The sequence below is a fragment of the Schistocerca americana genome, chromosome 2, assembly GCF_021461395.2.
Source record: "Schistocerca americana isolate TAMUIC-IGC-003095 chromosome 2, iqSchAmer2.1, whole genome shotgun sequence".
In the NCBI taxonomy this organism is placed as follows: domain Eukaryota; kingdom Metazoa; phylum Arthropoda; class Insecta; order Orthoptera; family Acrididae; genus Schistocerca; species Schistocerca americana.
This window is the reverse complement of record NC_060120.1, coordinates 919,905,727-919,931,750: the sequence shown is the minus strand read 5'-3', so window position 1 is coordinate 919,931,750 and position 26,024 is coordinate 919,905,727. Positions and strand designations below refer to the sequence as shown.

Here is a 26,024-nt window from a genome sequence, read left to right as displayed (position 1 = left end):
CTACTCCAAACTTTTCTTTTGTTTCCTTTACTGCTTGCTCAATATACAGATTGAATAACATCGGGGAGAGGCTACAACCCTGTCTCACTCCCTTCCCAACCACTGCTTCCCTTTCATGTCCCTCGACTCTTATAACTGCCATCTGGATTCTGTACAAATTGTAAATAGCCTTTCGCTCCCTGTATTTTACCCCTGCCACCTTTAGAATTTGAAAGAGAGTATTCCAGTCAACATTGTCAAAAGCTTTCTCTAAGTCTACAAATGCTAGAAACGTAGGTTTGCCTTTCCTTAATCTATTTTCAAAGATAAGTCTTAAGGTCAGTATTGCCTCACATGTTCCAACATTTCTACGGAATCCAAACTGATCTTCCCCCAGGTCGGTTTCTACCAGTTTTTCCATTCGTCTGTAAATAATTTGCGTTAGTATTTTGCAGCTGTGACTTATTAAACTGATAGTTCGGTAATTTTCACATCTGTCAACACCTGCTTTCTTTGGGATTGGAATTATTATATTCTTCTTGAAGTCTGAGGGTATTTCACCTGTCTCGTACATCTTGCTCACCAGATGGTAGAGTTTTGTCATGACTGGCTCTCCCAAGGCCATCAGTAGTTCTAATGGAATGTTGTCTACTCCCGGGGCCTTGTTTCGACTCAGGTCTTTCAGTGCTCTGTCAAATTCTTCACGCAGTATCATATCTCCCATTTCATCTTCATCTACATCCTCTTCCATTTCCATAATATTGTGCTCAAGTACATCGCCCTTGTATACACCCTCTATATACTCCTTCCACCTTTCTGCTTTCACCTCTTTGCTTAGAACTGGGTTTCCATCTGAGCTCTTGATATTCATACAAGTGGTTCTCTTTTCTCCAAAGGTCTCTCTAATTTTCCCGTCTGCAGTATCTATCTTACCCCTAGTGAGATAAGCCTCTACATCCTTACATTTGTCCTCTAGCCATCCCTGCTTAGCCATTTTGCACTTCCTGTCGATCTCATTTTTGAGACGTTTGTATTCCTTTTCGCCTGCTTCATTTACTGCATTTTTATATTTTCTCCTTTCATCAATTAAATTCAATATTTCTTCTGTTATCCAAGGATTTCTACTAGCCCTTGTCTTTTTACCTACTTGATCCTCTGCTGCCTTCACTACTTCATCCCTCAAAGCTACCCATTCGTCTTCTACTGTATTTCTTTCCCCCATTCCTGTCAATTGTTCACTTATGCTGTCCCTGAAACTCTGTACAACCTCTGGTTCTTTCAGTTTATCCAGGTCCCATCTCCTTAAATTCCCACCTTTTTGCAATTTCTTCAGTTTTAATCTACAGTTCATAACCAATAGATTGTGGTCAGAGTCCACATCTGCCCTAGGAAATGTCCTACAATTTCAGACCTGGTTCCTAAATCTCTGTCTTACCAATATATAATCTATCTGATACCTTTTAGTATTTCCAGGGTTCTTCCACGTATACAACCCTCTTTTATGATTCTTGAACCAAGTGTTAGCTATGATTAAGTTATGCTCTGTGCAAAATTCTACCAGACGGCTTCCTCTTTCATTTCTTAGCCCCAATCCATATTCACCTACTATGTTTCCATCTCTCCCGTTTCCTACTCTCGAATTCGTCACCTATGACTATTAAATTTTCGTCTCCCTTCACTACCTGAATAATTTCTTTTATGTCATCATACATTTCTTCAATTTCTTCGTCATATGCAGAGCTAGTTGGCGTATAAACTTGTACTACTGTAGTAGGCATGGGCTTCGTGTCTATCTTGGCCACTATAATACATTCACTATGCTGTTTGCAGTAGCTTACCCACACTCCTATTTTTTTATTCATTATTAATTCTACTCCTGCATTACCCCTATCTGATTTTGTATTTATAACCCTGTATTCACCTGACCAGAAGTCTTGTTCCTCCTGCCACTGAACTTCACTAATTCCCACTGTATCTAACTTTAACCTACCATTTCCCTTTTTAAATGTTCTAACTTACCTGCCCGATTAAGGGATCTGACATTCCATGCTCCGATCCGTAGAATGCCAGTTTTCTTTCTCCTGATAACGACGTCCTCTTGAGTAGTCCCCGCCCGGAGATCCGAATGGGGGACTATTTTACCTCCGGAATATTTTATCCAAGTGGATGCCATCATCATTTAACCATACAGTAAAGCTGCATGCCCTCGGGAAAAATTACGGCTGTAGTTTCCCCTTGCTTTCAGCCATTCGCAGTACCACAACAGCAAAGCTGTTTTGGTTAGTGTTACAGGGCCAGGTCAGTCAATCATCCAGACTGTAGCCCCTGTAACTACTGAAAAGGCTGCTGCCCCTCTTCAGGAACCACATGTTTGTCTGGCTTCTCAACAGATACCCCTCCATTGTGGTTGCACCTACGGTATGGCTATCTGTATCGTTGAGGCATGCAAGCCCCCCCACCAACGGCTAGGTCCATGGTTCATGGAGGTAGGAAGCTAACGATAACTGGCTGAAATAAAAGTCTCTCTGGTCATACAGTGTAGGCTTTCACGGCTGGTATTGTCTTCACTTAAAACTTCTGGGCTGATAGGCGTGGTCGAAGTATAAAACTCTCCCCCGACGTTTGGCTCTGACTGCGGAAGACATCCTCAGAGGTACAGTGGCAAACTGCGAAGAGAACTCGAGGAAGCGCTGATTATATAGGCGATACAGAGGGCGCCACTGTCGATCACGTGGCGTTGGCTATGAGTTTGTCTCTGGTAATGCCAACATTCTCGTGACGATCGATTACTTTCAATCGAGAATGTTGGCCTTACCAGAGACAATCTCATAGTCGACGCCACGTGATCGACAGTGGTGCCCTCTGTACTGCGTATATAATCAGCGCTTCCTCGAGTTCTCTTCGCAGTTTGCCACTGTACCTCCGAGGATGTCTCCTGCAGAGTCAGAGACGAAATGTCAGGGGAGAATTTTATACATGAAATTTTCACTAGTTAGTCAGAATAATAGTGACTGCTGTTGGCTGCTGTTCTGAAGGAGGAAAAAACTGATAAATGGCTGCTTATTGCATTTTGTTAGTGTAGAGATGTAGATTAAATATAGTGTAGAGATGAGATAGCCATACTATAGGTGCAACCACAACACTCATCTGTTGAGAGCCTTTTCAGTAGTTGCAGGGGCAACAGTGGATGATTGACTGAACTGGCCTTATAGCATCAACCAAAACAGCAAACAGCTGAAAGCAAGGTGAAACTACAGCGGTAATTTTTTCCCAATGGCATGTAGCTTTACTGTATGGTTACATTGAGAGATGAAATAGTGAAGGCAGCAGAAGATTGAGTAGAAAAGGATGAGGACTAGTGGTAATCCTTGGGTAACACAAAAAATATTGAATTCGATTGATGAAAGAAGAAAACATAAACATGCAGTAAATGAAGCAGGCAAGAGGGAGTACAAACATCTAAAAAATGAGATCGACAGAAAGAGCAAAACAGCTTAGTGGGAATGGCTAGAGGACAAATGTAAGGATGTAGAAGCATATATCACTAGGAGGTAAGGTAGATATCGCCTACAGAAAAATTAAATAGATGTGGGAGAAATAGAAAACCACCTACATGAATATCAAGAGCTCAGATGGAAAACCAGTCCTAAGCAAAGAATGGAAAGCCAAAAGGTGGAAGGAATATATAGAGGGTATATACAAGGGCAATGTGCTTGAGGGCATATTATGTAAACGGAAGAGGATGTAGATGAGATGAGATGAGATGTGAGATATGATAGTGCATGAAGAATTTGACAGAACATTGAAAGACCTAAGTAGAAACAAGACTCCGGGAGTAGATGACATTCTATTAGAACTACTGGTAGCCTTGGCAAAGCCAGCCATAATGAAACTCTTCCATCTGGTGGGCAAGATGCACGAGACAGGCAAAATACTCTCAGACTTCAAGAAGGATATAATAATTCCAATTCCAGTTCCAAAGAAATCAGGTGCTGACAGGTGATAAAATTATTGAACTAGCAGTTCAGTAAGTCATGGTTGCAAAATACTAACACGAATTCTTTACAGACGAATAGAAAAACTGGTAGAAGCCGACCTCAGGGAAGGTCAGTTTGGATTCCATAGAAACGTAGGATCACGTGAGGCAATACTGTCCCTATGGTTTATCTTAGAAGCTTGGTTAAGGAAAGGCAAACCTATGTTTATAGCATTTGTAGATTTAGAGAAAGTTTTTGATGTTGTTGACTGGAATACACACTACAAATTCTGAAGGTAGTGGAGGTAAAACACAGGGAGTGAAAGGCTACTTACAATATGTACAGAAACCAGAAGGCAGTTATAAGAGTCAAGGGGCCCAAAGTGAAGCATTGGCTGAGAAGAGGAGTAGACAGGATTGTAGCCTAGCCTTGATATTATACAATCTGTATCTTGAGCAAGCAGTAAAGGAAACAAATGAAAAATTTGAAATAGGAATTAAAGTCCAGGGAAAAGAAATAGAAACTTTGAGGATTACTGATGACTTTGTAAACCTGTCAGAGACAGCAAAGGACTTGGAAGAGCAGTTGAACAGAATGGGCAGTGTCTTGAAAGGATGATGTAAGATGAACATCAACAAAAGCAAAACGAGGGTAGTGGAAAGTAATCGAATTAAATCAGGTGATGCTGAGAGAATTAGATTAGGAAATGAGACACTTAAAATAGCAGATCGGTTTTGCTGTTTGAGAAGCAAAATGATTGGTGATGGTCGAAGTAGGGAGGATGTAAAACGCAGTCTGGGAATGGCAAGAAAAACATTTCTGAATAAGAGAGATAATCAACATCAACTATAGATTTAAGGGTCTGGAAGACGTTTGGAGTATAGCCTTGTATGTAAGTGAAATGTGGATGATAAACAGTTTACACAAGAAGAGAATAGAAGGTTTTGAGATGTGGTGCTACAGAAGAATGCTAAAGATTACTTCGGTAGATCACATAACTAATGAGGAGGTACTGAATAAAACTGGGGAGAAGAGCAATTTGTGGCACAACTTGACTAGAAGAAGGGATCGGTTCTTAGTACGCATTCTGAGGCATCAAGGGATCACCAATTTAATATTGGAGGGAAGCATGAAGGGTAAAAATTGCAGAGGAAGACCAAGACATGAATACACTAAGCAGATTCTGAAGGATGCAGGTTGCTGTAGTTACTCGGAGATGATGAGGCTTGCAGAGGATAGAGTAGCATGGAGAGCTGCATCAAACCAATCTTTGGGCTAAGATCACAACAACGCACCTTTGGTATGCCATATTGATATTTACCATGTTTATAGTAACATATTAGAGCAATACAATTTTTTTCAAAAAAAAACTGAAGGTAGGGTGTTTGAGATATACAAGGTCAAAGATTTACTCACTAGCTTCTCAATGATATAAGTTTCATTGCTTTATCTGGTTTAGATTCATAGTTACAGTCATTTATATTGAGACAGACACATGTAAATTTCATACAAGTTCCAAGCTTTGCAGACCTATAACTTTCTTCACAGTTGTCATATAACTCTGCAAATTGGTAATTTTCCATCTCTTATATGGATCATTGAATGCACTAATTTTGCATGAAATTTGTGTTGTGTAGAAATGACATGGAATTACCCATATGTATCACTACTGGTAAGAGATCTAGACGAGCCACTGCCTGTATGGATTTCAACCATTAGACCATTAACTATGGAAGCCACAAACACAGCTTTGTCATTATGTGAAAGAACCTCTTCCATATTATTTTCAAATTCATCAACATTAGACTCAAACTGAACACATGAGGGAACAGTGTATACATTGTTTTCAAAACCATCAGTAGTAGTATCATTTGATAGAACACTACACACAGTATTTTCAAAATCATCAGTACTAGAATCAAATGTATACACAGAACCATCTATGTCATCAGTAAAATTGGAGCATTTGGAAATGAGATGTTATTTATTTAAACAGACTTCAGCCTTGTGACCCAGTTTCTGACAAAATAAGCACTTGATGTGTTTGTAATAGCAGGATTGCCTATCATGGGTCACGAAACACTGACAGCAAGATTTCACCTGAGAAGAGTGACCGTCATAAGATGATTTGCCCTTGTTGTGGGTGTGGCCTGAGATCTAAATACCTGATAATGTTTACTGTTATTTCCCTTTATGAACAGCTCCACTCTTAAAGCTTGTCTGAAAAAGTTCAGTTCTGTTGTAGTCAAGCAGTTGCTCTGTTTGTTTGGCCTTCTCGAAGCTTGAATAACAGATAAGCACTCATCTAATATGGGGTTATTCAGAATGGTAAGATTCTTTTGTAGCCGTGCATCTGGAACATGGACAATTACCATATCCCTCGCAGCATTATCCACATAGAGAAGAGCACAATCTTTGTTTTAACACATGAAATGACAGCCACGAGTAAGGCCTTGCAGAATAGTAACCCATTATTTTAATGACTGGCCAGTCTTCTTATGTGTGTGATACAATTTATAGCGTGCCACCACAATACTAAGTTAACTCTGAAAAAACCACCTATCAGTCCTTAACATCTGACTAACTCAAGTCACACAGGTGTTTAACGGGCAAAAGTGGGTGAACAGACCATACACATAAGCACCAGCATTAGACAAGGAAAATACACATTTGGTTACACTATCGTAGGTTCTATTTACCACAAAATGTTGTTCAAGTTTCTCCAAGGAATGAGTATACTGTTCTTGTCTTGTATCAAATTGATGGAATGCCAGCTGTGTTCACTGAATGCCTTTGTGAAGTTATTCTCGGTCCTCCAGCCAGGCCAGTGTAGCAACTGCCCTGAGTGGCCACTAACTTTGTCTGTGTAGCACTCAATTTTCCCAGCAGCTGGAGGATGTTAAGCATTGGAATCATAAAATCAGTTTGTTGCACCATCAGGAAGAATTCACGCACGAGAGTATGCAGGAAATCACAAGATGCATGATGCAAGTCCCATTGTCCATCACATAACCAAATTCAATATATCCCCCATAACAGACCAGAGTTCCGAGAAAAATTTATGTCAATTGCATGTCCACAGTTAAATGAAAGTTCTAAAGCCAACACTACAAAGTAGAAAAACCAGAAAAAGTATACTGTGCTGTATTCTTGACACACAAAACACATGGTAAGTAAGGTCCAAAATTGTGTACGTAAGTATACCTACATTAATGACTGTTGAAATATTTTGAGAAATATGGTTCATGTGCAAGTCCCTAATCCCAATATTGACTGAAGTGTCACCTGTAAAGTCACAAAACTGCCTGCACCACTGATGTGATGTGCTTTCTACTCCTGTTGAGCTGTATCAGTATTAATGACTGTGCCATTGTAGAATGTTGAACCTACTACACAAATGAATTAGTCCAAGTAAAATACCTCTCTTTCATTACAACACACAAAATATCTTGACAAGCACTCTGGTGCACAAATAATCCATATAAAAAACTGACAAATTATCACCTGTAGTAACTCCTCCAGAGACTAAGTCCTTAATGGCAATGCAGCACTAGGGCTGCAGAGGTTCAAGTAACAAGTTTTATTTACTAAGTGTCCAGTATGGCATCTATCAGTAGTCCACTTCATTTACTGGGAACTTAGTGACTTTGACTGCCAGCTGTAGAACTCAACTGTTAGGTGTAGGGTGTGACTCCAGATCCAGCTGTGACTGTCTCTACAGCCTTTGGGCCATAGGTTATATAGCATTAGGCAGATGGCTACATTGGATCCATGTGATTGGCTGTCAATGATACAGATAGAGAGATTGTCTGCTGCTGGTTCTCCTGGCTGGATGATGTTGTCGTCGTGCATGGTTGGTGTTTGCAGGAGCTGTGGCAAACTAGTTCTTTTGCTTAAGGTGACCTCTGTTGAACAGGCTTACTTTGTTTGCTGCCTTGCCTGTGGAGCAAGCAACCTGGCATAAAGTGATGCGGGGAAGGATGTATCCAGCAGGGCTAGCTGGCACATACAACAAAAATAAAATAAATAAAAATCAGGCAAAACAAAACAAATGCCAAGAAAGTGGGTAATTGTGCATGTTTGAGGTAAATTACACAACCAGGGGTCATTACAGGGAATTCCTTTCATACTCCCTAAGGAAGAATTTTCATTACCATGTTCTTATGAACTTTTTGTAACATTTTGATGTCAAGAGTTAATCCCTAAAGTTTATGACACTTTTTTTTATAAACACTGTATATTTCCCAGAAAAAAGTGTACTTTGGTCTGTGATAAGCATGCTGAATTTAATTGTTGAGGGCATCTGGTTATTCTTGACACGTTGTAATGGCAATTGATGAGCACTTAACAGAATTTACAAAATGGCCAGAAACACTTGATATAGGTAATTGTTTAATTCTGAGACAGGGCTATAAAACAGTAAAGAGAGAGTTATAAAGAAGTTAGTTTGTTTAAAATGCTTAGATAGCGTGAATAGGGACTTCACAATTGTAACGGACTTACGTTTGCAGCACAGCTATGCTCATTCAGTGAAAGACCAGAGACAGTAACATATGACTGTATAAGGATGTGACACATACCACTTACAGGCTAGATCTTAATGTTTCAAAAAGAAAATAAAAAAAAAAAAATAAGGTCAATAATTGGGATAAAACATGTTATTGTTGGTATACATCAGTATGGAGCACCACAAAACAGTTGTTGGGACAACCTTAATTCGGGTAATATTGGGAACACACAATAATACTACTGGTTGCATTGTTGGCTACAAACATCCCAAAACCATTTTTCACTCATGCTTAGAGACCACATTCCTAGGTGACAGATCGGGGAATGCATGCTAGCAGCTGTTGTTTATTGAAGGACAGGAGGGAAATAAAATACCTCCAATGGACCAAAAGGCAGAAGAGGGAACTCTGTTAACAAATCCAGCTACAGTTGGTGTAGCAAATGGTAGTGGATAAAGCATATCCTTTCAGACATGAAATAAACCTCACAAAGAATGAAAATAATGGAAGGCAATCCCTCTATTCTCAAGAACTAAGATTTAGCGCATTGAAAATTTTGAATTGGAGAAGACTGGATACTCTAGGATTGTGTGAAACAAAGTCAAAGGTAAAGGAAGTTGGCAGTTCGGGAGTGGATATAGTGGGAATGAAAAAGGACGATGACATGGAGTTGCACTAGTTATGAGAGGAGACAGGAGATAAACTGAATAAGGGACAGGATAATGCGGATTAGGGTGAAAGTGAATGGGAAGGTTGTGGAAATTCTGCAGTTATGTAGGCCTACAACACAAGTTGGATGTTTTGTTAAAGAGGAAGAGGACTTTGAAGAGAAAATGCAGAGACAACTAACCACACAGGAAATCATGATAATGGAAGGCCTAAATGAACACACGGACTATAAAAGAAAAGGATGTGAGGAAATTGGAAGTTAAAGGGTGGGGAAGGGGAAATGAGGAAGGATGAAAGTTGTTGGGTTTTTGTGAAAGGAATGGACTTTTGATAGACAACACCCAGTTTAAGAAGAGGGAAAGTGATAAAGTGTTACGGTATTGCCATGATTTGTCGAGTAAATCTGTGGTTTACTACGTCGTATATCGGGACAGAAGCAGTTGAGTCATAGACGTTAAGGTAATATCATCTGAAGCACTAGATAATAGTCTCCGTCATTTGCTGATCATGGTTAAGGCATTGCAGAGGAAAAGGGAGCAGAAAGATAGGAAAGAAGGATAAGAGTGTGGAACTTGATGGAAGATAATGCAAAGAATAATTTTAGAAAATAGTAAAGAGCAACGTTCAAAGGGATGAAATACACTTCAATGAAGAAGGAAAGACCAAGCAAGATGATTCAGTGGTTAGCAGACTGGACTCACATTCAGAAGGACAATGGTTCAAATCCACATCCAGCCATCCAGATTTAGGTTTTCTGTGAAATGAGGGTGACATCAAAGCAGTATTTTGGAGAGTTACTAAACCCCAACCGAAATATGGGAGAGGAAAATCAGAAGCCAGGGAATGTGAAGGATGTCAAGATGGACTTAGTTTGGACATACTTGTAAATAGAGGAAGTGATAAAGACTGTGAAAGAAGGAAAAGCATCTTATTTGGATAAAGTAAGTGTGGAGATGCTGAGAGCAGCTGACATCACCAGAGTGCAGTGGCTCCATTGGCCATGAGCACAGTTCGGATAGAAAGTACATTTGAAAATTGTAGAAGGGAATCGTGGTGCCAATTTTTAAGAAAGGTTGCAAGAAATCATGTTAAAAGTATAGGTGAGTTACTTTATTATGCTGCCAAGGTATTTGAGAAGATTCTGGAAAAAGAGAGATCGCAATATAGGAGGAGGAGGACTGACAAGGGAATGGTCCAGTCTGAAATGTTGAAACCTACCCTGAAATTTTTTATGCAGGAGGAATATGCTGAAAGAAATCCACTGTCAGAATTGTAACTGGTAAGGCACACAGCGAGTATTTAAAACAAATGTTAAAGTTAACAATGAAGGAAAAAATAGATCACTGCTTACCCTAAAGATAACACAATAAGTCGCAGACAGGCACAATTAAAGACACTTACATATAAGCTTTTGACCTAGTCTGCAAACATCTCTCTGTACCATTTCCCCCTCACACCCGCAATACTCCAACAACCACTTCCAAGAACCAGCCACAAGGGAGTGCCCCTTCATCACCCAATACTACCTGAGACTGGAACAATTGAACCACATTCTTAGCCATGGGTTTGATTACCTATCTTATTACCTAACATCATGCCCTGTAATGAGGGACATCTACCTGACATCCTTCCCACCCTTCCTAAAGTGTTGTTCCATCACCAACCCAATCTCCACAACATCCTAGTCCATCCCTATGCCACTCCCAATCTCAGCCCCTTGCCACAAGGATCATATCCCTGCGGAAGACCCAAGTGCAAGACCTGTGCAAGCCATCCAATCAGCACTTCCTGTTCCTATCCTGTCACTTGTTTACCCTACCCCATCAGGGGCCAGGCCACCTGTGAAAGCAGCCATGTTGTTTACCAGCTCTTTTGCTATAATTGCACAGCTTTTTATATTTGTATGACTACCAACCAGGTGACCACCAGGATCAACGGCCACCGCCAAACTGTGGCCAAGAGCAAAGTAGACCAACCTATGCAGCTGAACATAACGTGCTTGATTTCAATGGCTACTTCATTAACCGAGCCATCTGGATCCTCCCTTCCACCACCAACTTTTCTGAATTGTGCAGATGGGAGTTACCCTTACAACACATTCTCCACTCTCGTAATTATCCCAGCCTCAAGCTACGGTAGTGTACTGTTCCCATACCCTCCACCCTATAGTTTCCAACCTCCCCGGCCCTGTCCTATCACTTCATCCCCATTCTCATCTCCCATCCTCTTCGTCTTCTGCTCCTGCAATGTATTCATCCATCTTTCCTTGCTCCTCTTCTTTTTGGCTCTATTTTCCCCACTTCCCTGCCCCATAACCGCCTGACTCTGTGCCTGTTAGCATTCCAGACCCTGCAGACTCGGCCAAACAGTGCTCCTCCAAGGTTCCTGAAGGCAGATATAAAGCTGTCTTATTCGTGGCATTGTTGTATACGAATGTGTCATAGCATTCATCGACTCCACAAGTGACTATTGTTATTTTTTTCCACTAAGTAATAGTGTGGCTTGCACGCAGTTCTTGTATGAAACCTGACTTACTGGAAGTATGCAATGCATTTTAGGAGATAACAGGAAACTATGAATTTGTCTATTTTACTGCCTATCAATGACATCTCGTCTACATGTTTACTTGAAGTAAAATTCATAATTTTGTAACTTTCCATTTCTGTATAATTTTTTAAACCTGTTTCACCAGGGCGAAGAAGCTTGAAAATCAGTAACTTTCTTCTCACTTACAATTAAGAGGGCCCAGTCTTGTAGATTTCCCTCAGTGCAATAACTCTCATGAGCTGTTCTAAACCTTTCAAATAGTTTTTCTTTCACAATTTTACAAGTTTCAGTTTGGCATGTAAAATCATTTATACAATTCACATTCTGATTTTAAGAAACAAAACTGGCTTGCCACACTGTTTAACTTCAAATGTTGTCTCCCTTCCTCCTTTAACAAAAAAGTTACAACTTTTTCTTTGTCATTAAAATGAATGTCCAAGAAATTACCTCATAAATAACGCAAATGTAGGTCTTCAGGAGAACAGGTGATTTCAGCTGCCTACCACATTCTTCATATTTTATCTTTGGAAACCATGGACCTTGCCGTTGGTGGGGAGGCTTGCGTGCCTCAACGATACAGATAGCTGTACCGTAGGCGCTGTACCCGTGGTCTAGGGGTAGCGTCTTTGATTCATAATCAAAACGTCTTCGGTCCCAGGTTCGATCCCCGCCACTGCCTAAATTTTGATAAATAATCAGCATTGGTGGCCGAAGACGTCCGGCATAAGAAGTCAGCTTCATTCTGCCAACAGCCTTGTCAAAGAGGGCGGAGGAGCGGATAGAGGTTCAGGGCACTCTCTTGTCCTAGGGGTGGGAAATTGCCCCTAAAGGCGGAAGAATTAGCAATGATCAACGACATGAGGATGCAGAAGGCAATGGAAACCACTGCATTAAAGACACGTTACATGTATCCACAGGACATGTGGCCTGTAATTGAAGAAGTGTCATTATGATCTCTCCATTGGCAAAAGATTCCGGAATAGTCCCCCATTCGGATCTCCGGGAGGGGACTGCCGAGGGGGAGGTTACCATGAGAAAAAGATTGAATAATCAACGAAAGGATAACGTTCTACGAGTCGGGGCGTGGAATGTCAGAAGCTTGAACGTGGTAGGGAAACTAGAAAATCTGAAAAGGGAAATGCAAAGGCTCAATCTAGATATTGTAGGGGCCAGTGAACTGAAGTGGAAGGAAGACAAGGATTTCTGGTCAGATGAGTATCGGGTAATATCAACAGCAGCAGAAAATGGTATAACAGCTGTAGGATTCGTTATGAATAGTAAGGTAGGGCAGAGGGTGTGTTACTGTGAACAGTTCAGTGACCGGATTGTTCTAATCAGAATCGACAGCAGACCAACACCGACAACGATAGTTCAGGTATACATGCCGACGTCGCAAGCTGAAGATGAACAGATAGAGAAAGTGTATGAGGATATTGAAAGGGTAATGCAGTATGTGAAAGGGGACGAAAATCTAATAGTCATGGGCAGCTGGAATGCAGTTGTAGGGGAAGGAGTAGAAGAAAAGGTTACAGGAGAGTATGGGCTTGGGACAAGGAATGAAAGAGGAGAAAGACTAATTGAGTTCTGTAACAAGTTTCAGCTAGTAATAGCGAATACCCTGTTCAAGAATCACAAGAGGAGGAGGTATACTTGGAAAAGGCCAGGAGATATGGGAAGATTTCAATTAGATTACATCGTGGTCAGACAGAGATTCCGAAATCAGATACAGGATTGTAAGGTGTACCCAGGAGCAGATATAGACTCTGACCACAATATAGTAGTGATGAAGAGTAGGCTGAAGTTCAAAACATTAGTCAGGAAGAATCAATACGTAAAGAAGTGGGATACGGAAGTACTAAAGAATGACGAGATACGTTTGAAGTTCTCTAACGCTATAGATACAGCAATAAGGAATAGCGCAATAGGCAGTACAGTTGAAGAGGAATGGACATCTCTCAAAAGGGCGATCTCAGAAGTTGGGAAGGAAAACATAGGTACAAAGAAGGTAGCTGCGAAGAAACCATGGGTAACAGAAGAAATACTTCAGTTGATTGATGAAAGGAGGAAGTACAAACGTGTGCCGGGAAAATCAGGAATACAGAAATACAAGTCGCTGAGGAATGAAATAAATAGGAAGTGTAGGGAAGCTAAGACGAAATGGCTGCAGGAAAAATGTGAAGACATCGAAAAATATATGATTGTCGGAAGGACAGACTCAACATACAGGAAAGTCAAAACAACCTTTGGGGACATTAAAAGCAACGATGGTAACATTAAGAGTGCAACGGGAATTCCACTGTTAAATGCAGAGGAGAGAGCAGATAGGTGGAAAGAATACATTGAAAGCCTCTATGAGGGTGAAGATTTGTCTGATGTGATAGAAGAAGAAACAGGAGTCGATTTAGAAGAGATAGGGGATCCAGTATTAGAATCGGAATTTAAAAGAGCTTTGGAGGACTTACGGTCAAATAAGGCAGAAGGGATAGATAACATTCCATCAGAATTTCTGAAATCATTGGGGGAAGTGGCAACAAAACGACTATTCACGTTGGTGTGTAGAATATATGAGTCTGGCGACATACCATCTGACTTTCGGAAAAGCATCATCCACACAATTCCGAAGACGGCAAGAGCTGACAAGTGCGAGAATTATCGCACAATCAGCTTAACAGCTCATGCATCGATGCTGCTTACAAGAATAATATACAGAAGAATGGAAAAGAAAATTGAGAATGCGCTAGGTGAAGATCAGTTTGGCTTTAGGAAAAGTAAAGGGACGAGAGAGGCAATTCTGACGTTACGGCTAATAATGGAAGCAAGGCTAAAGAAAAATCAAGACACTTTCATAGGATTTGTCGACCTGGAAAAAGCGTTCGACAATATAAAATGGTGCAAGCTGTTCGAGATTCTGAAAAAAGTAGGGGTAAGCTATAGGGAGAGACGGGTCATATACAATATGTACAACAACTAAGAGGGAATAATAAGAGTGGACGATCAAGAACGAAGTCCTTGATTAAGAAGGGTGTAAGACAAGGCTGTAGCCTTTCGCCCCTACTCTTCAGTCTGTACATCGAGGAAGCAATGATGGAAATAAAAGAAAGGTTCAGGAGTGGAATTAAAATACAAGGTGAAAGGATATCAATGATAAGATTCGCTGATGGCATTGCTATCCTGAGTGAAAGTGAAGAAGAATTAAATGATCTGCTGAACGGAATGAACAGTCTAATGAGTACACAGTGTGGTTTGAGAGTAAATCGGAGAAAGACGAAGGTAATGAGAAGTAGTAGAAATGAGAACAGCGAGAAACTTAACATCAGGATTGATGGTCACGAAGTCAATGAAGTTAAGGAATTCTGCTACCTGGGCACTAAAATAACCAATAACGGACGGAGCAAGGAGGACATCAAAAGCAGAATCGCTGTGGCAAAAAAGGCATTTCTGGTCAAGAGAAGTCTACTAATATCAAATACCGGTCTTAATTTGAGGAAGAAATTTCTGAGGATCTACGTCTGGAGTACAGCATTGTATGGTAGTGAAACATGGACTGTGGGAAAACCGGAACAGAAGAGAATCGATGCATTTGAGATGTGGTGCTATAGACGAATGTTGAAAATTAGGTGGACTGATAAGGTAAGGAATGAGGAGGTTCCACGCAGAATCGGAGAGGAAAGGAATATGTGGAAAACACTGATAAGGAGAAGGGACAGGATGATAGGACATCTGCTAAGACATGAGGGAATGACTTCTATGGTACTAGAGGGAGCTGTAGAGGGCAAAAACTATAGAGGAAGACAGAGATTGGAATACGTCAAGCTAATAATTGAGGACGTAGGTTGGAAGTGCTACTCTGAGATGAAGAGGTTAGCACAGGAAAGGAATTCGTGGCGGGCCGCATCAAACCAGTCAGTAGACTGATGGCCAAAAAAAAAAAGAGAGAGAGAGAGAGAGAGATCAAAGAAATTATTCAGGTAGTGAAGGGAGACGAAAATTTAATAGTCATGGGTGACTGGAATTCGACAGTAGGAAAAGGGAGAGAAGGGAACATAGTAGGTGAATATGGAATGGGGATAAGAAGTGAAAGAGGAAGCCGTCTGGTAGAATTTTGCACAGAGCATAACTTAATCATAGCTAACAAATGAGAACGACAGGAAGTGCAAAATGGCTAAGCAGGGATGGCTAGAGGACAAATGTAAGGATGTAGAGGCTTATCTCACTAGGGGTAAGATAGATACAGCCTACAGGAAAATTAAAGAGACCTTTGGAGAAAAGAGAGCCACTTGTATGAATATAAAGAGCTCAGGTGGAAACCCAGTTCTAAGCAAAGAAGGGAAAGCAGAACGGTGGAAGGAGTATATAGAGGGTCTATACAAGGGCGATGTACTTGAGGACAGTATTATGGAAATGGAAGAGGATGTAGATGAAGATGAAATGGGAGATATGATACTGCGTGAAGAGTTTGACAGAGCACTGAAAGACCTGAGTCGAAACAAGGCCCCGGGAGTAGACAACATTCCATTAGAACTACTGACGGCCTTGGGAGAGCCAGTCCTGACAAAACTCTACCATCTGCTGAGTAAGATGTACGAGACAGGCGAAATACCCTGAGACTTCAAGAAAAATATAATAATTCCAATCCCAAAGAAAGCAGGTGTTGACAGATGTGAAAATTACCGAACTATCAGTTTAATAAGTCACAGCTGCAAAATACTAACACGAATTATTTACAGACGAATGGAAAAACTGGTAGAAGCCAACCTCGGGGAAGATCAGTTTGGATTCCGCAGAAATGTTGGAACACGTGAGGCAATACTGACCTTAAGACTTATCTTAGAAGAAAGATTAAGGAAAGCCATACCTACGTTTCTAGCATTTGTAGACTTGGAGAAAGCTTTTGACAATGTTGACTGGAATACTCTCTTTCAAATTCTAAAGGTGGCAGGGGTAAAATACAGGGAGCAAAAGGCTATTTACAATTTGTACAGAAACCAGATAGCAGTTACAAGAGTCGAGGGGCATGAAAGAGAAGCAATGGTTGGGAAGGGAGTGAGACAGGGTTGTAGCCTCTCCCCGATGTTATTCAATCTGTATATTGAGCAAGCTGTAAAGGAAACAAGAGAAAAAATTGGAGTTGGTATTAAAATCCAAGGAGAAGAAATAAAAAACTTTGAGGTTCGCCGATGACATTGTAATTTTGTCAGAGACAGCAAAGGACTTGGAAGAGCAGTTGAACGGAATGGACGGTGTCTTGAAAGGAGGATATAAGGTGAACATCAACAAAAGCAAAACGAGGATAATGGAATGTAGTCGAATTAAGTCGGGTGATGCTGAGGGAATTAGATTAGGAAATGAGACACTTAAAGTAGTAAAGGAGTTTTGCTATTTGGGGAGCAAAATAACTGATGATGGTCGAAGTAGAGAGGATATAAAATGTAGAATGGCAATGGTAAGGAAAACGTTTGTGAAGAAGAGAAATTTGTTAACATCGAGTAGAGATTTGTGTCAGGAAGTCGTTTCTGAAAGTATTTGTATGGAGTGTAGCCATGTATGGAAGTGAAACATGGACAATAAATACACTCCCGGAAACTTTATTGACACATTCCTGGGGTCAGATACATATCATAATCACACTGACAGAACTACAGGCACATAGACACAGGCAACAGAGCATGCACAATGTCGGCACTAGTACAGTGTATATCCACCTTTCGCAGCAATGCAGGCTGCTATTCTCCCATGGAGACGATCGTAGAGATGCTGGATGTAGTCCTGTGGAACGGCTTGCCATGCCATTTCCACCTGGCGCCTCAGTTGGACCAGCGTTCGTGCTGGACTTGCAGACCGCGTGAGACGACGCTTCATCCAGTCCCAAACTTGCTCAATGGGGGACAGATCCGGAGATCTTGCTGGCCAGGGTAGTTGACTTACACCTTCTAGAGCACGTTGGGTGGCACGGGATACATGCGGACGTGCATTGTCCTGTTGGAACAGCAAGTTCCCTTGCCGGTCTAGGAATGGTAGAACGATGGGTTCGATGACGGTTTGTATGTACCGTGCACTATTCAGTGTCCCCTCGACGATCACCAGTGGTGTACGGCCAGTGTAGGAGATCGCTCCCCACACCATGATGCCGGGTGTTGGCCCTGTGTGCCTCGGTCGTATGCAGTCCTGATTGTGGCGCTCACCTGCACGGAGCCAAACACGCATGCGACCATCATTGGCACCAAGGCAGAAGCGACTCTCATCGCTGAAGACGACACGTCTCCATTTGTCCCTCCATTCACGCCTGTCGCGACACCACTGGAGGCGGGCTGCACGATGTTGGGGCGTGAGCGGAAGACGGCCTAAAGGTGTGCGGGACCGTAGCCCAGCTTCATGGAGACGGTTGCGAATGGTCCTCGCCGATACCCCAGGAGCAACAGTGCCCCTAATTTGCTGGGAAGTGGCGGTGCGGTCCCCTACGGCACTGCGTAGGATCCTACGGTCTTGGCGTGCATCCGTGCGTCGCTGCGGTCCGGTCCCAGGTCGACGGGCACGTGCACCTTCCGCCGACCACTGGCGACAACATCGATGTACTGTGGAGACCTCACGCCCCACGTGTTGAGCAATTCGGCGGTACGTCCACCCGGCCTCCCGCATGCCCACTATACTCCCTCGCTCAAAGTCCGTCAACTGCACATACGGTTCACGTCCACGCTGTCGCGGCATGCTACCAGTGTTAAAGACTGCGATGGAGCTCCGTACAGCTAGCGCCATTCGACGGCCAACACCGCGGTTCCTGGTGTGTCCGCTGTACCGTGCGTGTGATCGTTGCTTGTACAGCCCTCTCGCAGTGTCCGGAGCAAGTATGGTGGGTCTGACACACCGGTGTCAATGTGTTCTTTTTTCCATTTCCAGGAGTGTAGTTTGGACAAGAGGAGGATAGAAGCTTTCGAAATGTGGTGCTACAGAAGAATGTTGAAGATTAGGTGGGTAGATCACGTAACTAATGAGGAGGTATTGAATAGGATTGGGGAAAAGAGAAGTTTGTGGCACAACTTGACTAGAAGAAGGGATCGGTTGGTAGGACATGTCCTGAGGCATCAAGGGATCACAAATTTAGCATTGGAGGGCAGCGTGGAGGGTAAAAATCGTAGAGGGAGACCAAGAGATGAATACACTAATCAGATTCAGAAGGATGTAGGTTGCAGTAGGTACTGGAAGATGAAGGAGCTTGCACAGGATAGATTAGCATGGAGAGCTGCATCAAACCAGTGTCAGGACTGAAGACCACAACAGCAACAACAACAACAACAAGTAGAATACATTAATTAGATACATTACCTTGAATCTGTGGAACCATTTCAAAGACAGAGCCTATTAGGAAGAATGTACAAAGAAACATGGTATATCAGTAGCAGATATATGTTTCAGGAAACTCGTGACACAAAGCTGGTAACACAGGTTTGTGTAATGAGTTTCCTGAAAAATTCATTCAGTTTTACCTGCATTGTTAACACTTAGTGATATCCAAAGGTAACTGATAAGTGTCATGGATATTAAATGAGCTGCGAATTCGAACAAATAGTAGCTGTGAACTAGTGTGTCATTGAAACTGTCAATAGAAACTGAACTTCCTTTTACAGAGTATGATCGTGTTGTACCATGTTACCTGTTTGCCTGGTGAGGTACAGATTTGGCAGCTTTCAACATAATAAAAAATAAATAAAAAAAAACTTGTGATGTGTCTTAACAGATAAAATTTTGACATTATGTTTCTTTCTGTGTATTATTCCTGTGTAAAAAATTTGAAGGCAGGTTTTGACATGTCAGATTGGAGTGTTCCATTATGAGAGAGGAACAATATGGGTTTAGACCAGGAGGGTTGACAGTTGATCTAATTTTTAGTGTATAACAACTCCAAGAGGGATATTAGCATTTGGTAAGACTAAAGGAAATGTGTCAAGGAGGAGTGAGTTGTGGAAAAGAAAGAGGAGAGGAGCCAGACTAGATTGAACAGTAAAATGGGCTAAAGCAAGGGAGTGCGCTGACCCTGTACTTTTCATCACCATTATGGATGAGATAATGGTTCAAATGGCTCTAAGCACTGTGGGACATAACATCTGAGGTCATCAGTCACCTAGACTTACTACTTAAACCTAACTAACCTAAGGACATCACACACATCCATGCCCAAGGCAGGATTTGAACCAGCGACCATAGCAGCAGTGTGACTCTGGACTGTAGCAGCTAGAACCACTCGGCGACAGCGGTTGGCGATGGGATAATGACCAGCTTGACAGTGTGAATAGGAGATGAAAATATGAAAGAATAGTGTTTGCAGATGATTTAAAGGTGTGCAGAAATGGAGAAGGAGAGATGCAAGAAACACTAAAGCATGTGTGGAAATGCAGAACAATGTGAGCTGAAATTTATTGCAATGACTTGTGAAGTGATGGTGACAAGGAGGAATTAGAGGAAAGTAGCAACGGTTATAAGTATTACAGGGAAAGTACTATAGAATGCCGAAACTTCTAAGTACCTGGTGATCATAACAGAAGACAGTGGAAGGAATGATAAGATAATAGGTGAAAGAAAAGGCAAGCCCATGGTTTTTTGTAGTGTATAAGATGCCTGGTTTGGTGCAAGGGTATACCCCAAAAAGGAAGCAAGTGTGTTATGCTCCAGTACTCACATATGCATCAGAAATGATGGTAATAAAGAAAATGCACTTGAACACGGTACGGATGTGTGAGATGAATTAAAAACAGAATAAGGTTTACTAGAATGGACAGAGTAAGGAATGACACAATGAGAAAAACAGTAAAAGAGTAGCCCATGCAAGAGGCCATGGCAAAAGACAAGAAGAAGATGGTAAGGGCATGTTAAAAGAATAGAGATGTGGCGGGATATTGAGACAGGCCCATGAAATGACAATAGGGGGCAGGAGGCCTAGAGGAAAAGTGAAAGACGGATGGATCATTGGAATGAACAGATGCATGATGAAGAGAGGAGAAGACCAGAACAGAGTGAAGAGAGAAATGTACTTGGTGGGAGAACAGGAAGAGATGGAGAGGCTTATGTTCCAAACAGACCAAGACAAGGGCTGGAAACTGTAGGAGGTGGTGGTGGTGGTGAAGATGGGAGATGGGTAAGGTGATCATGTATGACAATCGTGCCAAACTGAAAGTCCATTAGCAGATCCTCTACATTTGATCACCATCTTAAAATCCAAATCTGTTATTTTAAATGCTATTGTATTTTGGATGACAGCTTGAACCTGGTACTATTTTCCAATGTCTCATTATTTTGTAAATTTGCCTCCGCTCTTGTCATTGTGATTTATTAATGTAAAATACAAGAAACTCTAACCTAGCCTCCTTTTCCATGAATCTGATTAAAAATAGTCCATCCACTCTTGTCTGCATCTACATTTATAGTCTGCAAATCAGTGTGAAGTGCATGGCAGAGGATACTTTTTATTGTAGGATGTCTTACAGTTTCTTCCTGTTCCACTCAGAGCTGGAGCATGGGAAGAATGGCTGCCTGTGTGCCTCTGTGTGAGCTATTATTTCTCTGATTTTATATGCATGATCTCTGGTGAGTAGATATATAAGGAGAGATAATATTGGGCCCTGAAAGACAGTTACTGAAGTTTTCCAAGCAAGATCTCATGGGATGTATTCTTTTTTGTCTCCCAGTTAAGATTTTGTACATTTCTGTTACACTCTTTCACCAATCAAAGAAGCCTGTGACCATTTGCACTGCCATTCTCTGAATGTCTGCCATGTACCCAATTAGTGTGACCTGGTACAGGTTCTGTACACTTCAGCAGTGTTACATTATGAGCATACAGGTGCTTTCTTTTTTATGCAGTCTCGTGTAAAGACTAAGTGCAGTTCCGCAGTTCTTTATCAATAAAAATAGTAGCTGCAACTGAAGCTATGTGATAATTCTTCCTCATCTTTGTACACATTGTTATTATTTATAACTACTTTTCAAGCCCTCTGTGTCGTAGTGCAATTTATTGCTACATCTGCATTGTAGTGTATTATTCCAGTGTCTGTGTGAATATCTCCAAAGAGACTGGATCTTCTGATTGGCAACAAGTCCAGTGTATTTTGATAGTGGTAGTGTGCAAAACCATCTGTTCTAGGTATCTTTTATAATTGTTTTGAAGGAAGCTTTCCCTTGTCCACCATCTATGAAGTTGCAGTTTCCACCAGCAGTTGTGCAACAATGCATTGTGTTTGACTGTGTACTATTTTGTTGTTCTATAGAATTCTTAAAATGTGTTCTTTATTTCTTTTTCCCCGTGATGACTTCATTGCATTGCCTCACTGATAACTAAGTGTTCACTCACAGACTTAATGAAATGAGTTTCTTTCTATAACTGATCTTTGTTGAACTCTGAAAATTTACAGGAAATGCCTTTATTTTGCAACTGATACATTAAGTGATAAATTGCCTTACGGAAGCAGACTGACTTAATGAAATCTAGAATTTTATGCATATAGATAAACACTACATTTTTTGCTTGCAGCCTGCTCCGGGACCTTATGATCATTCCGTAGATGAAAGGGAGCACACTGTGGAGCAATGGAAGGAACTAATTTACCAGGAGGTTATGGAATACGAGATAACTCATGGTCATAATGCTTTGAGTTCCGCCCACTGCACTGCTCGCGGTCCTGGTTCTGAAGATCAAGAAGATATGGTCGATGGGCAGAGAGCTGCCCGTCGGTAGACCCCTTTGCGCTCAGCTTTGAAGCTATTGGTTAATCCTTGAATTATGATGTAGTTATCTACTCGAGATTGAGAATATTCTTAGAAAGAATGCTGCATATTGCTATGAACTGTATGTTTTGTTGAAGACAAGATTGCCTTCCTTTCTGAGATGTATTCGAGATTGTAAGAATGACAAGCACTTCTACATGTGAGCAGTGATTGTAAGACTGATGATGCCGCATAGTGTGTGGTGTGTTGTACAAAGAGTTACCCTACATTTAAATAAAAGATACAGCCCAGCTTGTTGTGGAAAGTAAGCAGAATGATATATTCCAGTGGTGGCTTCCTTACTGAATGTCAACAAGTTCAAGTTGCTGTGTATGAGCCAGTCAGCGTAAAATGTTAGTGTTGTGTATGTGCTGATGCATTAGAAGGGTTGGAACCGCTTGCTCTTCCAGTTTCCTTAAAAAAATTTATGTTGACTTAGTATGATAGTAACATCCTTTAGGAAAAATATGAACCTGTTCCCACTCCAGTGCTTGAATGCATATTTGAGTTGTTTACATAAGCGCTGGTAAGGGAAATATGTATTAGTACAAAAAAATAGCTGTACCGAGCAGAAATACAGAATGGAAATTAAATATCAACTGTTACATTCTCACCTCTTTAGGAATTAGCCCAACTCTTAATATCTATTACTGGTCAGTATAAATATCCTTACTCGTAACAGTTCTCTGAGAATTGTTTTTGTGATAGTCTAGCTTAGTTCTACCGTGAATTCAACAAAAACACCATTGTACGAGTTGTAGAAGTGCTACCAGTGGTATCTGCTAATAACATTTTACCAAAATGTGCTCATTTGTTTGATTTTTGAAGAGTAAGACAATTTTTATTGCTTGTTCAAATTTTGGACACTGTTTCCACATTTGAGACAAGGAGAAGAACTTGTGGTGTGAATATATTTTTATTGTTGTTAAAATGTTCAAGATGACATAAATATGTTTTTATAAGAGTGGTTCTGAGTGGTGATAAGAATGCACTGATCTAAATAGTTGAGTGAACGTTGTGCATCATTTTTGGTTCAGCTGTTTCAGTCTTGAAATGCTAGTGATCTTTTTCCTGTTATGTATGGAACTTCCAACAGTCCGGTCCAGTATGGTGTATTTGTACATTACAGTGAACTTAAACAAGGACAACAATCTGTGGTGTTACATTTTTTTCATATTTTATGTTGTGCATAGCAAAGTGACATTAATACATATTTGTGTGCTATCGTTTTTCTTTCCCAGTTGAAGATTAATGTTATTTCTGTAAGGAAAGAGAAGGTGAAACTTGTGTTTTTGATTTACCCTTAATGTCTGTGATTTTTAATAGGGCAAGGTGAAATGAATGTGAGATAGTTAAGTGAGAACGTATTTATCCCTGCCCCTCGTCCATTGACCACACTAGTGGCCAACAGCAGGGATCGCTCTACACCTTAATGTAATCAGTTTGTCGGTGTCCGTGTGGGCTACAGAAGTGTCAGTGTTTAGTAACAGACATTGCCCCCATATGAATGTAGAACTGCCACTTACCTTTAGTAAGATATGATTTTGAAGTAATGAGTCAACCTAAAAATAAAAAAAATAAAAAATAAAAAGTTATACTCTTGCACTTGTGGATATTCCACAAAATGTAAATATGGTACCGTTCCGTTCCTTTTGTGAATAAAGTATGTAAATCTAATTATTATATAAATATGAGTATACTGTATTTCCAGTGTAGTATATTGCAGGAAAATGCTGTAGAAACCTTTTAAAAAGTCATGTATGTGATTTAAGAAGGCATATATGAAATTTGTTTCAGTAAAACTTTGATGCCTCAGTACTGTACTTATTAGAAAATTTACAATAAGTTTGTAGCTCTTATAGTAATTATAATAAGGCTTGTATAATTTGAGCACATCCTCTTTTAATTGGTTTTTATCCATTATAGCAGACACTGTGCTCAGAATTTAAATGAAAGGTGCAATATCAAAGTAAATGCTGAGCCTCTTCCATATAGATGTTGTTTAGGTCATTGACTGAAGTTATTTATTCATCTAATTGTTTAGGCCAATGAGATGACAGTACAGATATATGGCAGCAAGCATATTATTTGTTGTCTACTTCTTTATGTCTGTAATTCTAAACTTCATGTGAAGTCGTCTCTTTGTTCTTTATTGTTAGCATCTTTCTTACATCATAATATTGCAGAGTTCTGAAGAAAACACACTTCCTTATTCCTATAGAATTCTGTTAATTTTTAATACAGCTCTTGACCACAAATCCCCGTATGTGACAGAACAGGATTGTAGGTGTTCATGCTGACAGTAAAACAAAGCAGGTTTAAAGTGGCAAGGATAATTTTTTAAGCAAGAAAAGTATTAAGAAAAACAGAAGTTGGTGTTTTAACACATTTAATGTATTCTGCACATTAAAGACTTCCACGTTAACATTACATTGCATTTGCCATGGATACTGCATTGCTAAAAAGGCAGTTATGTGTCTGCTGCTGAAAACATAGTGTTTCATTTGATTTGACTGTACAGAATAAATATAATTTTAATGCTTTGGACAAATGATAAACAAAATTTTGCCATACTATCATTATTTTTTGTGACTCAGTAGTTCGGTCACTTTATGGATTTTCATTAACGGATGCCACAATACTAGGCAATTAGTCTAGATTCATAGAAATTTTAACATTTTTGTCTTTCAGTGATCTCTCTTCTATTAGACATAAATCGTGCTAAAATGTATGCTATAGAATTTTAAAGAGACATTGTATACGTTTAGCGTTGATAGTCCTACTCCCCACATTTTTATTTGATTAGTATGTTGGTATTATAAATAATTAGTTGATTCATGTCATACATTTCCTTTTTTCTTTGTACATGGGCATGGAAGGGAGAATCACTGGTACAGCTAAATTTGACACATAACATTAATTGACTACTTTTGAATTAACAGTTAACAAAATTCAGAATTTGCAAATGATGATCACTTTTTGAGAAATTACATGTTTGCTCCAGCGTATTTGATATACTGAACATACATTATTGTATGTTGTGAACTGATGTATTGATAAATTGTATGTTTTCATAAATATGAACAAACTCTGATGTTAATTCACTTGATAGCTGTGTTTTGTTTCTGTACACCAATGTTCACCCTACTCCTAAAATAACAACTGCCATTACAAAAAAGCAAGTGCAGTATAATGCAAATTAAAGTATGTTAAATAAAATTATGTTTCTTGTACATGTTAATAATACTTTTTGTAACTGATAAATTGCTGTAAAGGAATTAGGGCATCTCTATTTTTTCATGTGATACGGAGTTTGAACTCCAGTACATGAACAACGGCTTTTCAATGAGTTTCATAATGTGATTGCATGCAAAGAGAAAGATTTATCATTACTGCAGTGTGGACCAAATTCATCACCTATTTTATAAAAGTTTAATTTTTTGAATAATCATATTTTGATACACATGGGCAGCTGTTTCTATGAATACTGTCATGTAAAAAGTCATAAACAAGTTAAATATTTCATTTAATCTGATATTGGTTTCATTGTTGAAAAGTGCAATAGAACATTGTATTCTGAGTGTTGTTAATG

The 26,024-nt window shown here is 40.3% G+C and overlaps 1 protein-coding gene across 5 annotated transcripts in view; it reads left to right on the top strand.

The window, feature by feature from the left end:
* LOC124595956 (stress-activated protein kinase JNK) overlaps nt 1-25,665 on the top strand; it is a 578,539-nt gene extending 552,874 nt beyond the window's left edge. For all 5 annotated transcript variants that reach the window (XM_047134879.1, XM_047134881.1, XM_047134882.1 and 2 more), the window contains one exon: nt 22,200-25,665. In XM_047134879.1, coding sequence (XP_046990835.1) covers nt 22,200-22,403 — 204 coding nt within the window. In that variant the 3' untranslated portion in view covers nt 22,404-25,665. The remainder of the gene's footprint in view (nt 1-22,199) is intronic.
* Nucleotides 25,666-26,024: the final 359 nt, after the last annotated feature.